Here is a 22,144-nt window from a genome sequence, read left to right as displayed (position 1 = left end):
TTTCCCTGTCTCTATATTGGTGAATCTGATACTTCTCTGTGCTCTTTATTCGTTTTTTTTGTTGGAAATACTGATGTTTTGCGTTGATCATCCATTAAACCTAGATACAATCGAAAAATCTTGAGGGGGTATGCTAGTAGCTCAAGTTGGTTGGCTTAGCTACTTGAACTTTCGCCTTGTTGGCGAGGGTTCGATTTCTCACCTTCTAATCCCCTCCCCCATTTCCCCTCCCTCATCCCTATGGCAATTATGTACAATACAGTTTACAATGTATTTAAAGATTAGCCAATTCACTCAAACTTCAAGACATGCGTCCTGAAGTTTAAACCTCAAGGTTTAAACTAAAGGATACTTTGTCCAAAAGTTCGAAAATTGTGTCTAGAAATTCGAATCTTCTGTCCTAAATTTCAAATTAGCAGTTTAGATGTTCTGAAGTTCATATTAGCAGCTCAAAAATTCATGATACAAAAATTCAAGATACTTAGTCTTAAAGTTTGGGCGAATTAGCTAATCTTTATATATATTGTAAATCATGGATATATTTTAAATAGCAGGCTTAGGCTTTTGTATTGTGTAACCCAATATGTTGACTCGTGTCTTACCAGCTCTTTAACCATACATGGGCGGCTCATTTCTTCAAGCAAAAGCATGCGGAGAAATGGAATTGGGTACTTGAATTTGAAAAAGAAGAAGAAATGATACATGTAAGAGGGAGGGAGTGGCTTTGGGTGCATTTGAGGAAGAAAAACTTCCCTACTAAAAGAAAGGGAAAGCTTGAAAGTTGTGGAGATGGTCCATTCCAAATGCTACAAAGGTTGAACTCAATTTTTACAAGATTGATCTTCTCATCGAGTCTGAAGTTAGTGCTATTTTTATTGTTGCTGATTTTACTCTTTATGATGTAGGTGCTTGTTCAAACAACTTTACGCCTTCATTTTGTAAGTATCCGGACACACACTATAGGTTTAGGGGTCATCAACACCCGAAAACTTTGGCAAAAGCTCCATGTATACTTGCAAAAATCTTCAAGAAATAGTCATATATTAGCATGGTATCCCGTAGCAGTGATGAATTTATATTGAATGTCATGGTGCCCTACGACCGCCAAATCCTAGGTTCGCCTCTGATCCTTGTCGATTCATGAGTAGAGGCTTCGTGCTAATTGAGCTTCGCCCTGTCCAGAATCCAAAGTTGACAAAAATGAGCACCCCCCCCCCCCCCCCCAAAAAAAAAAAAAATCCCAAATGAATGTCAGGTGCTCCCCCGTCCAGTAAGGGTGTTGGCGGAGGGGGAGTGGAGAGTTAAACAAGTTATGAAATATATACCTAAGGTAGGGGTAAGGTCTGCGTCCATACACCCTCCCCGGACCCCACTTGTGGAATTACACAGGGTCTGTTGTTGTTGTTGTTAGGTGCGCACCCATTGCCATCAAGAAATAGCAGATACAATCATACATAACCTCTAGACAAGAGGGGTTGCCTTGATGGTAAGCAACCTCCACTTCCAACCAAGAGGTTGTGAGTTCGAGTCTCCTCAAGAGCAAGGTGAGAAGTTGTTGGAGGGAAGGACGCCGAGTTTCTATTTGGAAACAACCTCTCTACCCCAGGGTAGGGGTAAGGTCTGCGTACACACTACCCTCCCCAGACCCCACTAAGTAGGATTATACTGGGTTGTTGTTGTTATTGTAATCATACATACCTCTGTTGAACAACTACTGTCACCTAATAGGTCTATATAGTTAATCTAGGATACTCGAAAAATGAAGCCAAATTGCTACAGATGGCTGCAACTAGTGCAAAATAGAAATGGAATGATAAGAAATATCAGAACTAAAGGGCTCTAAATGAGAAGAAACAACCCTTCATTCCATTTTCCAGAAGGCTGAAAAGTAAAGCCAACACAATTCTTGAAGAGTGCAAGTACAACAACAACAACAATTAACCCTGTGTAATTCCACAAAGTGGAGTCTGGGGAGGGTAGTGTGTACGCAGACCTTACACCTACCTAGTTAAGTAAAGGGGCTGTTTCTGATAGACCCTAGAGTCGAGGATTGAAGAGTGCAAGTAACACAGAGAAATGCTAATAAATGCAATTTTGTACTAGTTCAGCAGAATCAGCACCCTGTGATTTCAGTATGAAGCGATGACATTGTAGGCCTAAATCATAGACATGACATTCATGTTGCAAGAAATAGGTTGAAAGGCTATTATAACACTGTTGAATTCCAAAGGATAGGAGCATGTACAATCTTCATTCTTTTATTTTCCAAACAGGTTGGCCCGTGAAAAGAACACTCATAAATTCTACTCTGCATGTATGCTGTCTCAGATTCTCCAATAAGAATAAGTCGGGCTTCTATTTCAGCTTCACAAATTGTGTTTCGTGCACACAAATTTGAATGTTTTCATACGCTAGAATTGTTCATATAGCTGACTATTACAGAACAACAGATAGCAATCAACTGCTAAAATATGAAACTCACTGTAAAAGTAGCTATAAAAATGAACATACAGGATATAAAATACAGGATATACTGCTAAAATGAACATACAAAATCATCGAAACTCACTGTAAAAGTAGAAAGCGAAGGTCATGAAAAAACCAATATAGTCATCTGAATGCATCATATTTAGCTATAAAAATCCCTTAAAACATGTTGCAGAATTTATATTACAGTAACTAATGCCATTGGATTCATGTATTGAACAATAGAAATAAAAACGATCAACTAGACATGCTAGCGCTAGTTGATCAGAGGAGCTGAAATATCAGGACGAAAATTGCTAGGAACATTTGTTCCATCATTTGTAGAGACAGAAGAGAATGACTCAACCAAAAGATGATTTCTCTAAACCCATAGCTTGATGCATGCTAAGTTTCTATTACATGGTAATAATCAATTTCCTCTTTCATGCTAATAAAACTGAAAGAAGACCAGGGAAGACTCTTTTAAGGCCAAAATTTTGTACTTTCACTCTACAATGATGTAAAAATACAATTGTAAGATAATAGCGACCGAGTATGTTTACCATTGTTGAAAACTATAGCAATTCAATGTGTGGCGCAATCCCGAAGGTATGGATGTGTATGATTTACATACCGTTCCCACAAAGGTCTATACTTGCTAATGCCCAACTTAAGCCATGGCTTCATGTTCCCATTGAAATGAACTACTGCTGCACTCTCTATCAGGCGACTGTCAACGTTAAGGTCATAACCTAATCCTAAGACATGCCATCTCCTATCAAGCGGCTCTGTCAATCCATAAAAAGCTAATAATCCCGGTGGAAGGGTACCCAACTTCCAAAGCGTTCTATCGGCATTTTGTTCTAGCCAGTAATGATATCGTGTAGTAACATTTGCTTTCCTCCACGCCATCAGATCAAAAACATTCATACCAAATGCCCACCCACAGGCTTGGGGATCAAACCTTGAGCTGATGAGTGGATTCGAGAAATTGAGATACTTGTAATAACGATGAAAAGCTTCAAGACAAGTTTCCACTGCTCCGTTCACGTTCCCATGCAAATCCAATGAAAAGAGAGGTGTCAGATCTTTCTGAACTACCACATCATCGTCAAGGAAGACTATCTTCTCTAACTGGGGATAGATCTCAGGAATGTAAAACCGAAGGTGATTCAACAAAGATATATACTTTGGATTCCGGAACTTTGGTTCGATACTTGCATCCTCAGACCCATCAAAGTAATACTTCCTGGAGTCTGCTTCTCTAAGCTGCTTTAAAGCTGGAGAATAAGATGAATTCAACCAAGTCAAGTCTTCAATATTCTGTACTTCTACTGTAGAACCTTTGAAGTCATTATTTAAGAACCAAGCCTGCATCATTCCATAGTGTATCACATCTGTTACAATATGGAACACAAGCTGCTTAGGGTGATCAGCATTGGACATCGTTGAGTTAACAACTGCTGAAACTGCCAACAGATTATCTGAAAATATGCAGAAGTGATACAAATTATTGTCCACTAATCTAGGGGAGTTTCTTCTCTCATCAGCAAAATCCTGCAGCGACTTTCTTGTAAGCCAATCAGACATGAGTTTGATTTCTAGGCAGTGTAGGTTCTTGGGCAGGGATTCAGCTGTTAACTGTCCAAACATCATACTTTGGACAGACGCAGCATTAGCACGCTCCTCTAGAGCTTGAATGTGAGATTTCATTGTCATCATAGTGGTTGCAATATCATAATGCGCATCTTGTGCCTTAAAGATAAGAGAAGATAGACTTTTTATTATTGGTTCTGCTTCATCCAGAGAAATAGGCTCTTCCTTCATTGCAGCCTTTGAGAGTAAAAATTGACAACTTCTTATCTTTGAACTTAGCTCCCAAGCAAGATGAAGATTGTTGTGTTCTTTCGCAATAACAATATAAGCTTTGGCTAATGTCATCTGCTCTGCTAACTGTCTGGCATATGAATTAGCACTTGAAATTTCTTGTGTAAGATTTAGATGCTCATGCACAACCTCTTCATTCCTGGACTCTCTTCCCTTTACAAAGAGACAGACAGAGAATAGTAAGCGACTTTATTATTGAAGTTCTTAAATGGTAGAACAAACTATTTAAATGAGTCCTCAATGTATAGGTATAACATGATCAAATTATAGGTAAATAGGATAACAACTGTCAATGCATAAGCACATCTTTTCTTTTCCCTGATAAGTTGTTAGTTAGTAGACACATCTTAATAAACCTTAAGGCACATTGCTAAAAGAAAGTTGCAATTCAACCAAAGATTTATCTAGCATTTACAATCATATACTCAGAAAGAGGGTGAAACTTTTAATCGACAGTGATAAGTCTGAGTTACTTTTATATGATTATTTCTAGGTAAATCTGCTATTTCTATAGCAGATAACAAATCAGATGGATAATCCTATGCTTGAAAAGGATTCTAACTTGCAGCACTTAGAATCCTGTCAATATAAGTTATGTTTGGAATTAACTTAGAAACTTATGAGACATCTACCATCGATATTTTTTGTGCAAGTCCTGTTAAATTACGAATGACGAGTGAGCAGCTTGCCTACATAAGATAGCCAGAAATGTACTAGTTGCTTGGCAAGGTACACATTAGAATTGATGGCAGTGAAATGGTGGTCCTAGGAAAGGGGTGTCAACAACACTAAGAAATTTGGCAAAGCTTGTGCAGGTTGCTAACTGGATACTTCGGAATCAAGGACTGATAGGTGGCAGAAATGGCGACAAGAGAGGTGGAGGCAAATAGCTAATTTTCTGGTGGTGAGACCGAGGAGAGCAAATAGGAAGCAAAACTTGGGTGCAATAGATATAAGGACACACTTGGTAGTGATGAAAGGTACTAGTAGTTCAGGGTTAGGGCACATTATACAGGCTGATGGAGTAGGGAGGAGAGCTGCGTATACCATATGCAGTTCTTGGTCTTCCCTTGCATTTCTATATAGGTCACCCCACGGGCACTCTAGCTTCGCAAGGGCTCACTAGTTGTAGATGGAACTATTAAAGAAATAGAGAACTCTGACTGAGAGCATGTTAAAGGAAAAGTTATTAAATAGAAGATTATTTTTTCCCTGTTTGTAAAACATTCTCTTGTTAAAGTATGAATAAAGAATAGAAGATAAAATATAAACAATACCAAGACTTCAGAAAAAACTTATAATGCATCCACCGAAAACCACCTTATCACCAATCTTCTAAAAGGTAAAGCTCAGGTGCATCTCAAGGTGAGGTGTAACCAAACTACCTCAAGGAAGCTAGGGCTGATCTAAGTTGCAACATGCCTCCAGGAGAGGTTCACCTCACTGATGCCCATTTCTATTTAACCATTTTTTTCCTTGAGGTTATTGATTAATGAGGTGTAACTCCGTTTCTGTATGTTCATGTAATTTGTTCGGATCAATAAAAGAGGGACTAGTTACATAACCTAGTTTTGCAGCAGAGTACCATTGAAGCCGCCCTCTCTCTCTTCACCCCAACCCAAAACCCCCCCAAGGCTCAATGACAATTTATGTTGCTGAAGCTGCCCTCATTTTTGTTCGAAGTAACCATGGAGCACAACAACAACTCCAACTAAAAACACAAAAAGACATAAGAACCTCAACTTCATCTCTCCCCACGAGACTACAAACATTTATTGACTTCAAAAATGACAAGGTTCTCAAGTTTTCAGGGAGATTTTTCTCAATCTGTCACTACAAACTAGATTACTTGTATTAGAGATCTCAACTACTGAACCAGACTTTTAATTCCAATAACATTGTATCAGTCTGATAGAAAACGTACAATCCGTTAACCTATTGGAATTCTGGAAACACATCATTCTGTAGTGTGTAGGAGTGTGAAATCTCTCCTTTTTCATTTCTTTCATCTATTCATCTAGAATACAAATAGAGAACAAAGATGTATAACCTCACTCTCATTCTCTCTTCCTCTCCCCCTCCAACAGACAGCAATTATTGATGCATGAGTGATGCAATTTTACATCTCTTTTCCTGATGAAGTATATTTTTACATCTCTTAACGTAGACCAATTGAAAATACACATAGACACTCAAATAAAAAAAAAACGAATCAATCTCAAAGACTTTGATTTTGATATACAATGAACATACGGCAAACTTATATCGAGTAAATATTTAGCATACATAGGTTGAAGTTGAACACCTCCCAAATTATGTTTTTTCTATCCTCTTTATATTCCACTAACAATCTGAATCACGATAGACAACATCTCTCGCGAACAATTAATCAGCTAAACCTCAATTCAAGAAGTCGGCTATGACTTCAAATTAAACAATGCAACAATACTAATATGCTGTGTATAAGAGAACATACATTATTGAACTGAAAGTACATTGAGCTTTTATAATATAAATATTTTTGAAGAACCAAATTATGATCTGAGTATGATTGTTAGGCTTACCAAAATAGGCTGTTCTACGTGATCCTCGCGGTCATGGTGATGATGAACTACAAACAATACAAAACCTGCAATTAAGAATATCCCAAGAAGTGAACAGATCCAACAAGAGAGCTTCCTTCGAACCGGGCGCCGATATTCGGCCGCCCGCCGCCGCATCTTTTACCACTCTCTTCCACAATTCACCACCAAAACAATAACTGAAAATAACCCATCTCTCAGATTAATCCAAAATATAGCTAACCTGGCCTGTCACCTAATTTAAATCTTTGAACCCCCCAAATCAAGAATTCAAGATCACCCGCCACTCAATTCATGAATTCAAAAGCAGCTAAGGGATTGATAAAAAGTTCAAATCTTTGAACCCCAAATCAAGAATCCAATTATGACCCTTCACTCAATTCAAGCTTGAGAATTGAAATCAAAAATTTTTCAGCATAACCACATTTGTCAGATTGGATCAGGAAACCCAACCAAATGCAGGGATAAACTTGAGCAATTTTAAATCTCAATATTGTGTTTATCTTATGCAGAAAAAGCACCTTCTGTTACAACTTCTGTATATTTGAATGTTTAACGAGGAAAGAGTGATAGAAGCCGAGCTAGAATGTGAACTCAGCTTGTTGCTGTTTGTTGGGGGGGGGGGGGGTAGGTGATGTGACTCCGTGATTTCTCCCTCTGGCAAGTTATCGATGGTAGATTTGCTTTAATCCCTTTACTTTGTTTCCCAATCACAAAAAGAAAGAGAGAAACTTGCAATATAAACAATCAGAAAACTCAATTGTTTTCTCATTTCTCACATGACAGTGTATGAATGCCCACATGTGCAATATATTTATTTAATCATGTATTATATTAATGTTTGGGAAAAAAATTACTAAGACGATTCAAAGTTTTTAATAAAGAAAACATCACATTGCATCGTTAAAGAATTTAGCTTTTTGCATGTCATGAAAGTAAAATATAAAAAATTTATATTAAAATGTGACATATAAATTGAATGGGATGGTGCAATAAAGTAGACCTTGATCAACTTTTTGTAATTAATAAAAAATTTATATTAAAATGTGACATATAAATTGAATGGGATGGTGCAATAAAGTAGATGATCTTGATCAACTTTCTTGTAATTAATATAATATAATTCTTAGGTTATCATTTTCTTTCTACAAAATCAAACAAAATGATTGTTCGAACTTCGAAGGATAGATAAGATTTGTTTAGTTCGGGGGATTGGATATCAAAAGTAGCATATTTTTGGAAGATTTGCGAGAGTGTAATAATATTTTTGTAAAATTCGTGCAATATAGATCGAAACTATAAAGTGTTATTTTCCAAGAGTTTTGAAATGCACTTTGCTATATGTTCTTTGAGAATTTAAGAGATAATAATAAGGTATGTATGAGAGTTAGGCATAAGACACACATGGAAAAATTAGGTACACTCACTTTTTCAAAAAAGTATACCACTTATGGGAGAGTTTGAGTTCAAATTCTAGCAAAAACAAAGATAATATTAGATAATTTCTTCTTATTTGCTTAAATTTTAATGAACAAAGTTATCACTACCTATTAGTGAGATGGCACAGATAGCTTGTGTAATAGTCGAGGTGCATCTACGCTAAACCAGACACCTCGTTTAGGAGGGGGGGGGAGGAGGAAGAAAGAAAGAAAAAATATAATGCTTACCCAGGAATAATTTTATACTCTTTCCCTTGTCAATTTTATACTAGTTAGCTTCTTTTGCTAACAGGTGAGAAAAAACATGGTACTGATTCATCTTTTGATCTTCTATTGTGAGCTTAATGAGAGAATAGCTCATAATTAAAGGGCTTTTATGCAACAATTGAGAAGCAAAGCACAAGGCTCAGACAAAACATCACTTCAAGAATCTTTTTTTTTTTCAAGAAGTAGATCCAAACTAACTCTCACAATATTAAGTGAATATTTTTAGGAAGTTCTGATCTTTTGTCGGTTGCTCAAATACTAAAAGGGGAGCTAATTCAACTATCCAAAATTTCAGATTTAATTAGTCTTCTCTTCTTTCGAAACAAACTACACTAAATGCAAAGTTCAGCTTTAACTTGTATACCTGAGAAAGAATACTATGCCTTTTACTTTTTGGCAATCGGACAAGCTGTGTTAACGGATAAACAAACAACAAACAACAACAACCAGTAATAATCCCACTAGTATGTTAACAGATAAGTAATCGGTAAAAATTCTCCTGCATCACGTCTATATCAAGCCAATAAAAATGAAAAAATGTTTTATATATACACTTTTATGGCTAAATAATTGAACATATAGGCCCATAACCGCACATAATATCACAAAACACTACTAGAAACACATGGATTTCCCACAGCGTAATCAGTGGGAAACTGGTAGGAAAATTGAATTTTCACACGGGAAATTTCCCACGATTTTCCAGAGAAATTTTAATAGAAAAAATAATGAAATTTCTCATCAGTGGAAAATACTATTAGTAATTATTATTATTTTTAATACATTAGCCAGGGAAGTGATGGGAAAATTGCACGGGGAGATGAAATTTTTCACTGATAACTGTGGGAAATATGCAAGGTCTAAAAAATAAAGTATGAACATTCCCACCGATATCCGTGTGAAATGTGTTAATTCTGAAAATAAAAGTATGAACTTTCCTACCGATATCAGTGGGATAAATGCAAATTATGAAAAAAGTATGAACTTTTCCACCGATATTAGTGGGAAATATGAAAGTTCTGCAACTAAAGTGACGAGCCTTCCCACGGAATCAGTGGCAATTCCATGGGAAATCTGAAAATTATTTTTGGGCACAATGCTGCTTTTTATACTGCACCACCTGCCAAACAAAAAATACAACCACTAACAACCTAAATACAATTAAACATTCACACACAAAAATTAGCATCTTCCAATCCATTTCGTTAATTAACCACCAACAAAAACTGAAAATACTAGAAACCAATAATGCAACTAAACATTCAAATAAGAATTCAGGATTCAATCTTTATCCAATTGATACATAATATCCAATATCATAGTCCCACCCAAAATCATATTAATAAAAGAAACTACTCTTTAGTCTTGTTAGAGCGTGATGGAGAACGTGGTAGAGGAAATGCACCACCTGCTAAGAGGTAGTTTAGCTGGGCCTTGAGGCTTTCAACGTCACCAGTGACACGTGTAAATGTAGCATCCTTTCGCCTCATTTCTTCCTCGCTCCGCCTCTCCTCTTCCTCCCTCCTCCGATCTTCTTCCTCCCTTCGCTTTGCCTTCTCCTCCCGTGCAGCCCTTTCCTGTGCATACAACTCAGTGATCTATGCTATTCTTCTATTCAGTAGCTCAAACTGTGACGATCTGGCCAACCGTCTCATGAGTTACCGCTTGGTTTACCCCATTTCTGCTTCTTATTGCTTTGTCTATCGGTTTTATATGTGATCAGGTTAGTTGGCTCTTGTTCGGAAAGGATTTGGTAAGGTTTGAGACACTTAGTCTCTTTTGAGGAATTAGAAAAGTCAATCGGATATTGACTTATATGTTAGAGGACTCGGATGTGAGTTCCGATGATTCGGATAGCTTCGGGAGGTGATTTGGGACTTAGGAGCGTGAACGGAATGGGGTTTGGAGGTCCGGAATAGATTTAGGCTTGAATTGGCGAAGTTGGTATTTTGGCGATTTCCGGCTGATCGGTGAGATTTTGATATAGGGTTGAAATAGAATTCCAAGAGTTGAAGTAGTTCTGTGGTGTCATTTGGGATGTGTGTGCAAATTTTCACGTCATTCGGACGTGGTTTGGTTGGTTTTTCGATCAAAAGTCGAATTCAGAAGATTTTTGAAATCTTAGGCTTGAATTTGACGTGATATTGGTATTTTAATATTGCTCGAGGTGTTTTGAATATTGGTACAAGTTTGAATAAGGTTATGAGAAGACTAATTATTAATGAAGGCAAACGTCAACCAAAAGAAGTTGAATCTCAACTCAAAGTAGTAACTCCAGATGGAACAGTTGAGAATGCTTATAAAGGCAAGGAGCAAATGCAAAGTCCTGAATTGAACATGATCAACTTCCCACAGTTGAGTGCTGCTATAGCTAGCAAATCTAAGGTCGAGAAGAGTTTGACTTTGCAAAGAGAAGACCTGAGAACTAGACAAGCTAAGCCTCAAGACTTAGGAGGTAAAACAAGTTCTCAATAACTTGGCTTATATAAAATATTAGAGATGCAAATAAAGTGTACAAATAGAAAGAGTTAAAGAAGTATATAAAGTCAAAAAATATCAAACTAATGGGGTTGTTGGAAACCGGGGTTAAGCATCATAGATGTACAAATTCCTAAGGCTATTGCACCTACTTGGGGCATATTTAATAACAACTCCCTTGCTGCTAATGGAAGAATCTGGCTGATGTGGGATCAAGGGGCTTACAATGTAATAGTGCTGAAAATGAAAGCTCAATTAACCCATTGTGAAGTTAGAGATTTCTCCTCTAAATTCCAATGTGTTTTGACAGTTGTCTATGATTCAACACTATGGAGGAAAGGAGATCTCTATGAGACACTATTCAAAATATTTCACATACTACTACCTGTCCATGGTTAGTGTGTGGGAACTTCAATGCGATATTGTCTGCCACTAATAGAGTGATCTGTCATCCAGTGAGTTTCAGTAAAGTGAAGGATTTCTCAGACTGCATTATTGCTACTCTACTAAGTGAGTTACAATGGAAAGGAGAATTCTTCACATGGTTAAACAAACAACAAGGATCTGATAAGGTTTACAGCAAAATTGATAGAGCATTTGGTAATTGTGATTGGATAATGATGTGGGGCCGTATTATTCTAAAATATGACCTCCCTAACATTTCAGATCATGCAATGTTACTGACATTGAATACTGCGAATCATAGCATCAGAGTACCATTCAGATTCTTCAACATATGGAGTGATCATGCACAATTCTTGGAGCTAATAGATGCCAACCGGAAGAATCAGCTTGCTAGAGATCCTATGCAGAATGAGTGGAACAAACTAAAGGCTCTACAACCAGTTTTCATACATATGAATCAAAGAGAATTTCAATCCACATCATTGAGAATTGAAAGGCACGAGATGAACTACAACACATCCAAGCTACACTTGTAACTAGGTACGATGATTTTCTGGTGACCAAAGAGAAAAAAACTCTGATGAATCTTGAAAAATTGAACCTACTTGAGGAGAGTATCTTAAGGCAAAAATCTAGAGCCCAATGGATACAATTGGGGGACTCAAATTCCAAGTATTTTGCTACAATCATGAAGGAAAGAAGCTAAAAGAAGCAAATCATGGAGCTAAAATCTCTTTCAGGTGCTAAGCTAACTGATCCTAAGGAGCTCAGAGATGATATTGTATCATTTTACAAGGGATTAATGGGGACTTCTAGTCCCTCAATAAAGGCTGTCAAGAAAGTTACAATGAGCAAGAGACCCAAACTAAGTCATGAATAACAAATTTCATTGTGTGCTCCACTTACTAATCAAGAAATAGTTGATAGACTTAGTTCAATTGGGAATGATAAATCTCCAGAGGTGGATGAGTACAATGCTTATTTTTTTAAGAGGGCATGAAGTATAGTGGGGCCTGAGATTATCACTGGTGTAAGAAGATTCTTTGAGAATAACAAGATGAATAGAGCTATTACTTGTACATCTCTCACCTTAGTTCCTAAAATGATCACCCTGCTATTGTGAAAGAGTACAGGCCCATTGCTTGTTGTGTTGTTCTGTACAAAATCATATCCAAAGTACTTGCCTTAAGAATCCAGAAAGTTATTGCATCAGTAGTAAGTGAAGCACCGACTGGCTTCATTCCAGGCAGGAAGATATATGATAGCATATTCCTTGCTCAAGAACTGGTAAAGTCCTATACAAGGAAGAATATCCCCCTAGATATATGAAAAAGATAGACCTTCAAAAGGCCTATGACCCCGTGGAGCAGGTCCTAAATGAACATAGTTTTCCTAGACAATTTATTATGTGGACATTAGAATATGTGAAGCCAGTCAACTACTCTGTATTGATTAATGGTGAATCAACATCCTCCTTTGATGCAGCTAAATGATTAAGACAAGGAGACCCAATCTCCTTATTTCTCTTTGCCTTAGCCATGAAATATTTAAGCAGGAAGCTTAATGAGTCGAAGGGAAACAAAAAAATCAAGTATCATCTAAAGTGCTCTAAACTAGCAGTGACTCATTTATCCTTTACAGATGATCTACTCTTATTCTCCAGGGAAGATGTTGAATCTGTTTTCATATTGAATATGTGTTTTTTTGGATTTCTCTTCTGCTTCTGGACTTCAAGCTAACTATGAGAAGAACTCCATTAATTTTGGAGGTGTCTCCCAGGCCATTCAAGAACAAATCCTACACCAACTAGGATTTTCAAAAGGAGAGCTCCCTTTCAAATATCTTGGAATTCCTCTGTCCACAAAAAAGATCCCACTAATACAATGACAACCTTTGATTATAATATGGTATCTAGAATCTCCTCTTGGACTGCAAAGAAACTCTCATATGGAGGGAGAACTCAGCTAATCCAAACAATCATCTTTGGTATTCAAGCATATTGGTCTCAACTGTTTGCTATTCCTTCAAAAGTACTAAGTACAATTAAGGCTTATTGTAGAAGCTACTTATGGTCTGGTACAAATACAATCACAAGAAAAACTCTAATTGCTTGGGGTAAGGTGTGAATTCCAAAGTCGGTTGGTGGTCTAGGCTTGCTCAATATACGATTATGGAATAAAGCAGGTATAGCTAAGGCAAGCTGGGACATCAAACATAAGGCAGATAGGTTGTGGATCAGGTGGTTACATTCCTATTACATCAAGAACCAACAATTTAGCCAAATTGCTATTCCTCAGCAGGCAGGATGGATGGTGAGTAAAATATTTGAAACAAGAGACACAATGGCACTTCTCCAAAATACTAGTGCAGGTAGCTTAATCAAACAACTCTATCTTCAGCTTGTTGGTGATAATAAGAGAATACCTCGGAAGACTTTGAGATTTGGAAATGATGCTAGACCAAAAGCTCAATTCACAGTTTGGCTGTAGATGCATGAGAAGCTAATGGCTGTTGATAGGCTTGCTTCCTGGGGGATTGCTGTAGATCCTATTTGCAGTCTCTGCAACAATCATAATGAAACGAGAAACCACCTATACATGGAATGTTGAAATGGCTGCAAGTTCATCTCTTCAGGACTTCACGATGGGAGCAACTGGAGAAATGGATCATTAAACAATCAAAAGGTAGAACAAAAAGAACTCAAATTTTCAAATTAGCTTATACTGAATGAGTGCATACTATGTGGCTTGAGAGAAATCAGAGAAGATTTGAGAAAATAGCAAAGAGTCACATTCAACTGGTGAAGGAGGTAGCATATGTTTGTAACATCAGGGCATCTGCTAGAATTAAAGCTCAGGTCCAGCAGCTTACTATTTAGATTAGTTTTGGTAGCTTGTAGTTGTCTTACTCATGTGTAGTTTTTTTTTTGTTTGCGATAGTCCACGGTTAGATAGCAGACCGTGATGTAGCCTGGCTATGGATCTTCATTGTAATTATTATGGTAATTAATGAAATCTTTAGTTACCAAAAAGAAAAGGTCAAAACTGCCTTTGAAATATAAGAAATAAGATAATTATACCCTCCATTAAAAGTTGGTAGCTTAAATGTCCCTCTCGTGACCAAAAGGGTGTATAACAGATGAACAATAGTGATTATAAGGCAGCAACTGATGAACAATGCATCATTTTGGTCACGACAGGGGCATCTAAGCTATTAACTTTTAAGATTATCCTATTTCATATAGTTTCAAGGGCAACTTTGACCTTTTTCCTTTTTTATTTTAAATAATAGAGAACTCCACGTTTCAAAATCGATAGACGATGGAGTTATCCTTCTATTATCCTCCACTTAAATACTAGGCTTTTGTCATATGTGATAAGGTTCCAACTTACGAAGTGCGCCTAACTTACACGTCTAAACTGCACTCTTACTACTGTACCAAAATCGAGATAAATGATAAAAAGATTATAGCCTACATTACATAGGCAAATTATCAATTCCCAGATACCAAAGTGCCATAATGCCATTAAATTACATAGGATACAGATGATTTTGCGTAGTACAGATGGGATCATCAGGAGTTGTTACTTTTGTAACAACTTCTGACTACATATTATTGTCCTCTCTGCTTCAACAATAATTACAAGTTGCTAAATACAGATTAGCCACAGCAAAAACGAGAATACAGAAATTAACATCATCGTCGTATTAGTTCATACAAGTAGAAAAATGATTAACTGATCATATTATTACAGCATCCATCCTGGAATAAATCCATTCATATTGTTAGCAGTTGCTGCTGCATTAACCTCGTTTCCACCCATGGGACTATATCTGCATGGAGAAGATTAAATCCAAAACAAAAAAAAAAATGTATTATAATAAGTTGAAAATTAAGAACAATGCTAATTGATTATTACTAAGTAAAGACCGCTCTAGCATATGAACAGTGGGTGCACGTGCGTTCACGGTCTCAGACTTGGACTATATATATATATATATAAAATGAAAAAAGTAAGACATGTTTATATTAATAGCTAGGTGCACTCAATGCGCTAAATCATGGATCTGACGCTGCAAAATACAACAACAACAAACCTGATGTAGTTTGACAAGTAGGATCTGGACAGAAGCAAATCTAGAATTTCAAGAGGATGGATTTATGATCTTTTTAAAATTTTAGTGATTTTCTCATGTATATATATATATGTATGCTCCGTGCAAAAATAAGACCGTCCTAAGCGGGATTTGAACCACCAATTTTACTTGTAGAGGTGCGCCTAATAATTATTGCACCATAGGAGTCTTTGAGCATAGGTGCACGCACGTATATTTAAATAATTTTAAAAATATATATTATTATTATACATAGTTTAGGAAGAGAAGCACGAGTTCACGCGAACCCATATCACTCAAACTAGATACGTCCCTAGGTCTGGAAAAATAATATATACACAACTTTACCCCTACTTAGTGAAGAAGATCCAACTATGCAAAATGTTTAAAAGAATTACCCAAATTGAGGAGATGAATTCAATCCCAGAGGTTGAAAAAATCCCTCAGTTTGTGGAGGGAGTTGACGATTATGTTGCATTGTTTGTCCTCCATTATCCCATGACAATCGAAGTGGAACTCGAGCTGCACTTTCTTCCAACTGAAAAAACATGATAAAAAATTATGACTTGAATATAAAGTTGAACAAACAATAAAACTTAAGCAAAAGATTTGTTCTATTACATGATTTTCATACCTTCCTTCTGAGTTGTTTATTTGCTTCAGCCAGCATTTGCTCCTAACGAATTTATAGCCATATTAGAAACTTTCATATATAAAATTTTTGGATTTCTTTTTGATAGGATGCATGGATTTTGTAATGCTAAGGTGTACCTTTTGCTGAAGGTCTGCGAGCTGATCCAGCATGTTTTGAGTCTGCAAATACATAAAAATTGGTTGTTGGAAAATGCAATAGTGTGAATGAATTTTTCCACAATCACATCACCTAAAAGATAACTATAAGTAGTTGTCGATAATTAGTAGAAAAAGTTACCTAAAAAATAAAGCAGACATACTAGCTATAGAAAATAAAATTACATTGTTAGTGCAAACAATAACTTTATGCTCTTAATATATAGTATAAGTTAAATCCTTACACCATTTCAATATTATGTGAAGTATCTTAGCCTAAACTTAGCAATTTGCATGAATGGCCTATTAAACTATTTCATAACACTACACGGTGCTACGTATAAAAGTTCTAGGGGTATGCCACTCAGTCGTCATAAGGTAAGAATTGCTCAAGATCATATAGGAAGAAAACAATTAATTCATTGCCCCAACCACAAGGGAATATTACGATAGAATCAAAAAAAAAAAAGGTAGCTCAGTGCACAAACGCGTTCACGGAAGTTCGGGAAAGAGCCACACCCCAAAGGGGGCATGATGTAGGCACCTCTGATGCAAGTATCAGTAGCTGATTCCATGGCTCAAATCCATGACCTATATATCACACAGAGACAAACTTGTCTGTTCCTCCAAGGCTCCCCGTCTAAGGATAGAATCAAATTAGTAATTATTTAAGAAAAACAATAAACTCTTCATGGTCATCACTAAAACTTATGAGAATTATATGAAATAAAAATTATCACTTGAAGTAGCATCAAATCATATTCCATATTGAAATTAAATAATACTCTTCGAAAGTTAAATGTAAATTTTGTTACCTTCCTTGACCTGATTTGCTTCAAGGACGAATCCAATTGGTGCTCAAGATGCTCAAGTTCCCTCGAATTTAGTGTGCCCAAATCCTCCCCAAGAAGATTTCTATTAAATTCTTATAGACATGAATATCAAAGCTAGAATATTTCTCACAAAGTACAAAAACTAAGAGTTTGTTGCTAACAGCTATAAGGAACTAATCCAGGAGAAAACTTATGTAAAAGCTAGAATTAATTCGCTGAAGTGATAGTATCCTGTATATCAAATTATAATAATACATCTGGAAAAGAAGGGAGAAAAAAGATGGTGGTTAAAGGGATATATGATAGTGATAATTGAACATATACCTATTGTGTTGAAGAAAGTGACGGAGTCAAAAATTTATTTAAAAAATTGGAAAAAAAAAACTAAAATGTCACCTTGGGATCTAAACATGTGACCTAAATTAAAGAAATTTTGAAACTTTTTGCCAAAAATATTAGACTGTTCCCTTAGGTTAAAGGATTCAACAATTTATATATTATAAAAAAGTTTGTGTCCTATTTGCACAGTCTCATTATTCGAAATGATCGAGTTACCCTAAATTTCTTCCCACTTGTTTAAGCATTTACTTTTTATTAATTTCTGGAATTTTTCTCCTCTCAAATGATCGAGTCGGTAACTTTGATCTAAGCTTAGGATTAAAAGTTATTACTTATTTTTGAAATTATAACCCTTTTAACTATAGGCATCAAAGGAGACATAGATAACTAGCTAATAACTTACCTCTGAGATCGTTGAAGAAGCTCAACTCTAGCTTTTAGCCTCAGATACTCATGGTAGTTGTTCTGTCAAAAAATAATGCCGTTTAAAATTGTTACATTATAAAGATGATTGAAGAAATGCATATATAGTATCTAAAGTAAAGTGATATCTAACTATATTGCTTGGATCCTTTCAAAATGTTACTGTATTCTTGTCTTATAATGCATATATGGAGAACTCAACATGAAAGAGATGTTATTTTAAAAAAATCCGAGCAACATAATTTCAAGAGACACCATCCTAATCTTGCTTGGAAAACAATTATAAATATAAAAGGCAGATAGTATTGCATTCTGAAACATGAAAATTCATAATTATTTGATGATTCCCATAATAGCAAGGTGTTAGCCAACTGATGAGTGTGATGACTTCTGAGTAGATATGAAATCAGTTTGCATTAATAGAATATTGTATGATCAAGTGTAATCGCACAAAATGAGATATCGGGAGAGTAATATGTATGCAAACTTTAGCTTATCCCTACTTGTGAAAGTAGAAAGATTGTTTCCGATAGATCCTCGGTCCGAACACCACGGTTATTTAAAAGAAAAAAAGACATGTAGAATTGGATATGTTTACATGGGAACTTTTAATGCAAGTATAAACAAACAAGTACTAATAAAAGTACTGACATTCTTGATAGCCTATCAAATCATACACAACATAGCTAAAATAGGTAAATACTACCTGAGTATGATCACTAGCTGATTGCATCGGGTCCAAAGAGGCGTAGCTGCACTGTTGATACTTTTCAAGTGTTTGCATCATGCTTCAACAATTATACCATAAACATAAAAAATAAAAAAATAATTAAAAATAAAAGGTTAGTCATTTTCCTGGATCCTATTATAAAAAGGAAGGATTTTTAAAAAAAAACACGGAAAAGGGCTTAATATACCATATCTATTATCAGAAAAGATTTAAATGTACTCATCGTTATACTTTAAATCCGTATATATCCCCGTCGTTATACTATTGATTCAAATATACTCCTTTTTCGTTAAGTTTGTCCAAAGTGGACATTCAATCCTACGTGGCACTGACATTTGATGAGGTGGATGCCACATAGCTTGCTACCTCAGCGCCCTTAACCCATTTTACACCTCCCTTTTATTTTTATCTACCACTAAAATTTCCTCCCCTCCACCACTATTGCCACCATTTGAACAATATTGTATTTCAAAATTTAGTCTTTTATATATGGATTAGGGACGCTGAGGTGGCATGACATGTGTCATCCACCTCATCAAATATCAGTGCCACATAGGATTGGATGTTCACCTTGTATAAACTTAACAGAAAAAGAGTATATATTAGAACCAATAGTATTACGGCAAGAGTATATTTGGATCCAAAGTATAACGAAGGGTATATTTAAATTTTTTTCTCATAGTACAAGGGTATACGGATAAAGCATTGATCATCTTGAACAAGAAAACTCTATAATTGTAAATTAAAAAAGAAATTCCAAAAAGAGTCTTCAAAACAGAAATACTTTTCCAGAAATGAAGTCTTTTAAATGCCAGAAAGCAAAATTGTACTGAACGTACAAGAGTAATTATAACTTAGAACTAAGAAAAACATCCATTAATCCTCCATCATCTTCTTTTCCTTCTTATTTCTTATCTAACAATTATGTACCTTCAATTTCATAAATGAAGATCACTATGTAGTGTGCAATGGTTTTGCCAAACTAGATATATTATAGTGATATTAAAGAGACAGTTCATGACAATATAATAATGCTAAAACAAATCAGAGAGGAAAAGGGATAGTCTACAAATTCAATGTTTCATTCTCTTGCTAAGCATGTTTCTCTTAATCTTTTTTGTTTTTTCTTAATCATTTCTGAACTATTTGCATGTTTATGAAGAGTGTATTTCTAGGTTTACGACACATTCATGTAGTACGGAAGTTCCTTCATAGCTCATTCGACATGCTATTTTTAGTGGCGGAAGCAAGATTTTTATCGAAGCGATTTAAAAATAAAGAAAGTAAACACAAGAAAAAGCTAAGAGTATTCAACATTTAATATAATTTTTGGCGAAGGGGTTAGGCTCCTAGCTCCTCCCCTATAGCCATTTTAACTACTGTTTTTTATCTACTGAAAATATTTTTTTATGAAAAACTTGAATAACAAAACATTGCTAAATTAGAAAAATTTCATTGTATCCTTTGCTATTAAAATATGAAGCATGCTCTTCAAGCAAAAAGTTCATTATATTCGTACCATTGAAACAGAACAATTATCGCTTGTTTGAAATATGATCTTGCTGGGAAATCATTACATTTTCTTCTCTTTTAATACTACTAATTATCTTTGATACAAGTTCCAGACACTTAACTGATCAAGATTAGGCCATGTTTTTTAATTTGCTTATCTTGTTGCAGATAATAAATTATATATGTCTCATTTCATGATACTTACAAATATACGCGGAGTCACAGACAATTATCTGCTGGATATATACCTTGGAAATATAAGTTAATATTCTGTTATCTTCAGGAAAAGATTAATAAAGCTAATTATCTGTAACACCTGCATAAGCAGCCTTTACTCCTTTTAATTTCTACGAAATCAAACAGAAGTACTTGCAGTTTTGCACTATAAAACACGACAAATATATCTGCAAATCAAATCATAACAGTAGCGAAATTGTACCATGGAAAATTCTTAATTAGGTTTACAGGCTTCTTATCTAACAAGGCCTTAAACAACCACCGTCAAAAGATTCTTTTTTTTTTTAAAAAAGAAAGAAATATACACATATTATCTGCAGTCCAAAACTCGAATTGATGGATTCAAGAACAGGAACTAGTAATATTTATTAAAAAATGCAGAAAAAATAAAAGTTAAATCAGATTTTTTTTTCAACTTGAAGATAAATCAGATCAATTTTTTTCATAAATGGAAAAAAGGGAAAACAAAAGAAGCAGGTATATATGAAGCTAGAAACTCAATCAAAATATTTGACATCTCATACAAAAAAAATCTTAGAAATAAAGATAAGGGGATTTATCTAACAAAATATGTTATACTAAAGGATAGTACTTGACCTAAATTTAGAATAATCAGATCTTGCATAAATTGAGGTAAGAGAAAGTAGTAGTAATTCTTATTCTGAAGTTAATGAAAATATTAAAGACCATAAATTTTCAACTCCAAGATACAGACTTTCACAGATAAGGGTTTAGTAAAAGCACATTTATAGACACACACAAAAATAGTATAAAAAAAATATACACAAAAAAACATTTCTTTACACGATTATTATGTATATATACGGATAAATACATATATAGATATAGATATATACCTCGAGGTGCTGCAGAATTCATAGAGTTTGCCACGGCTAGAGAAGATTATAAGAGCAACTTCAGCATCACATAAAACTGAAAGTTCATAAGCTTTTTTGAGAAGTCCATTTCTTCTCTTTGCAAAAGTAACTTGCCTGTTTATTTTATTTTCTATCCTCTTAAGTTCAACTCTTCCTCTTCCCATTATTTTCTTTCTCTTTCTCTCACAGATACAGAAGAAGGAAAGAAAAACCCACTCAGTACAGTGTATTTACTTTCTTTCTTTCACTCAGATATATAAGTATTATTCCACGAACCCCTTTTGGCTTTTTGTCTAGTCCGTGGATTTTAAAAGAGACCAAATTTAATGGAAATGAGTGAAAGAAACACAGTGACATGAAAGAGAGAGAAATAGAAATTAATATGGAACCCCTGGTCATCAAACATTTTAATCCTATTTTATAGTATGATATGTTTTTCTTTTTAACCGGTCTCAAAATATAATATATTTCTAGATTAAAAATAATTTAAATTAAACTTCTCATGTTAACCCAAAATTAAACGACATGATTTTATAGCGACATTAATAGTTTCAAATTTTTTTTTTCTTAAACTTCTTGCACAATCAAACATAAATTTTGAGGTAGAGAGATCATATAGCATGATTAGGGGCGAAGCCACATTTTCATGAGGATAGTCAATTGACTATCTTTTGTTCAAAAAGTATAAAAATACATATCACATACCATGATTAGGGGCAAAGCCACATTGTCCTACGGATAGTCAATTGTCCATCTTTTGTTG

The 22,144-nt window shown here is 35.2% G+C and overlaps 2 protein-coding genes across 2 annotated transcripts; both read right to left on the bottom strand.

Moving 5' to 3' along the window:
• Window positions 1-2,607: 2,607 nt before the first annotated feature.
• On the bottom strand, window positions 2,608-7,544 carry LOC104213846 (hexosyltransferase GAUT11-like). Its single transcript, XM_009763397.2, has 2 exons — window positions 6,918-7,544; window positions 2,608-4,506 (listed from the first exon to the last, which is right to left on the bottom strand). The coding sequence occupies exons 1-2, from the start codon at window positions 7,071-7,073 to the stop codon at window positions 3,052-3,054; spliced, it is 1,611 nt and encodes a 536-aa protein (XP_009761699.1). The 5' UTR covers window positions 7,074-7,544; the 3' UTR covers window positions 2,608-3,051.
• Window positions 7,545-15,029: 7,485 nt separating this feature from the next.
• On the bottom strand, window positions 15,030-21,667 carry LOC104213844 (MADS-box protein J2-like). Its single transcript, XM_009763396.2, has 8 exons — window positions 21,361-21,667; window positions 18,731-18,812; window positions 18,005-18,066; window positions 17,245-17,344; window positions 16,412-16,453; window positions 16,275-16,316; window positions 16,039-16,178; window positions 15,030-15,358 (listed from the first exon to the last, which is right to left on the bottom strand). The coding sequence occupies exons 1-8, from the start codon at window positions 21,543-21,545 to the stop codon at window positions 15,274-15,276; spliced, it is 738 nt and encodes a 245-aa protein (XP_009761698.1). The 5' UTR covers window positions 21,546-21,667; the 3' UTR covers window positions 15,030-15,273.
• Window positions 21,668-22,144: the final 477 nt, after the last annotated feature.

This window comes from Nicotiana sylvestris, chromosome 10 (genome assembly GCF_000393655.2).
Source record: "Nicotiana sylvestris chromosome 10, ASM39365v2, whole genome shotgun sequence".
NCBI lineage: Eukaryota > Viridiplantae > Streptophyta > Magnoliopsida > Solanales > Solanaceae > Nicotiana > Nicotiana sylvestris.
Note: the sequence above shows the minus strand (reverse complement) of the source record. Positions and strands in the feature narration are given on the sequence as shown.

What these genes read in the sequence shown, in the direction of transcription:
- LOC104213846 (XM_009763397.2), bottom strand. Translation starts at nt 7,073, where the DNA reads ATGCGGCGGCGGGCGGCCGAATATCGGCGCCCGGTTCGAAGGAAGCTC. An exon ending in ACGTAGAACAGCCTATTTTG is followed by an intron (nt 4,507 to 6,917) that starts GTAAGCCTAACA and finishes CTCTTTGTAAAG; the next exon opens with GGAAGAGAGTCCAGGAATGA.
- LOC104213844 (XM_009763396.2), bottom strand. Translation starts at nt 21,545, where the DNA reads ATGGGAAGAGGAAGAGTTGAACTTAAGAGGATAGAAAATAAAATAAAC. An exon ending in GAATTCTGCAGCACCTCGAG is followed by an intron (nt 18,813 to 21,360) that starts GTATATATCTAT and finishes TAATTGTTGAAG; the next exon opens with CATGATGCAAACACTTGAAA. An exon ending in CAGCTAGTGATCATACTCAG is followed by an intron (nt 18,067 to 18,730) that starts GTAGTATTTACC and finishes ATTTTTTGACAG; the next exon opens with AACAACTACCATGAGTATCT.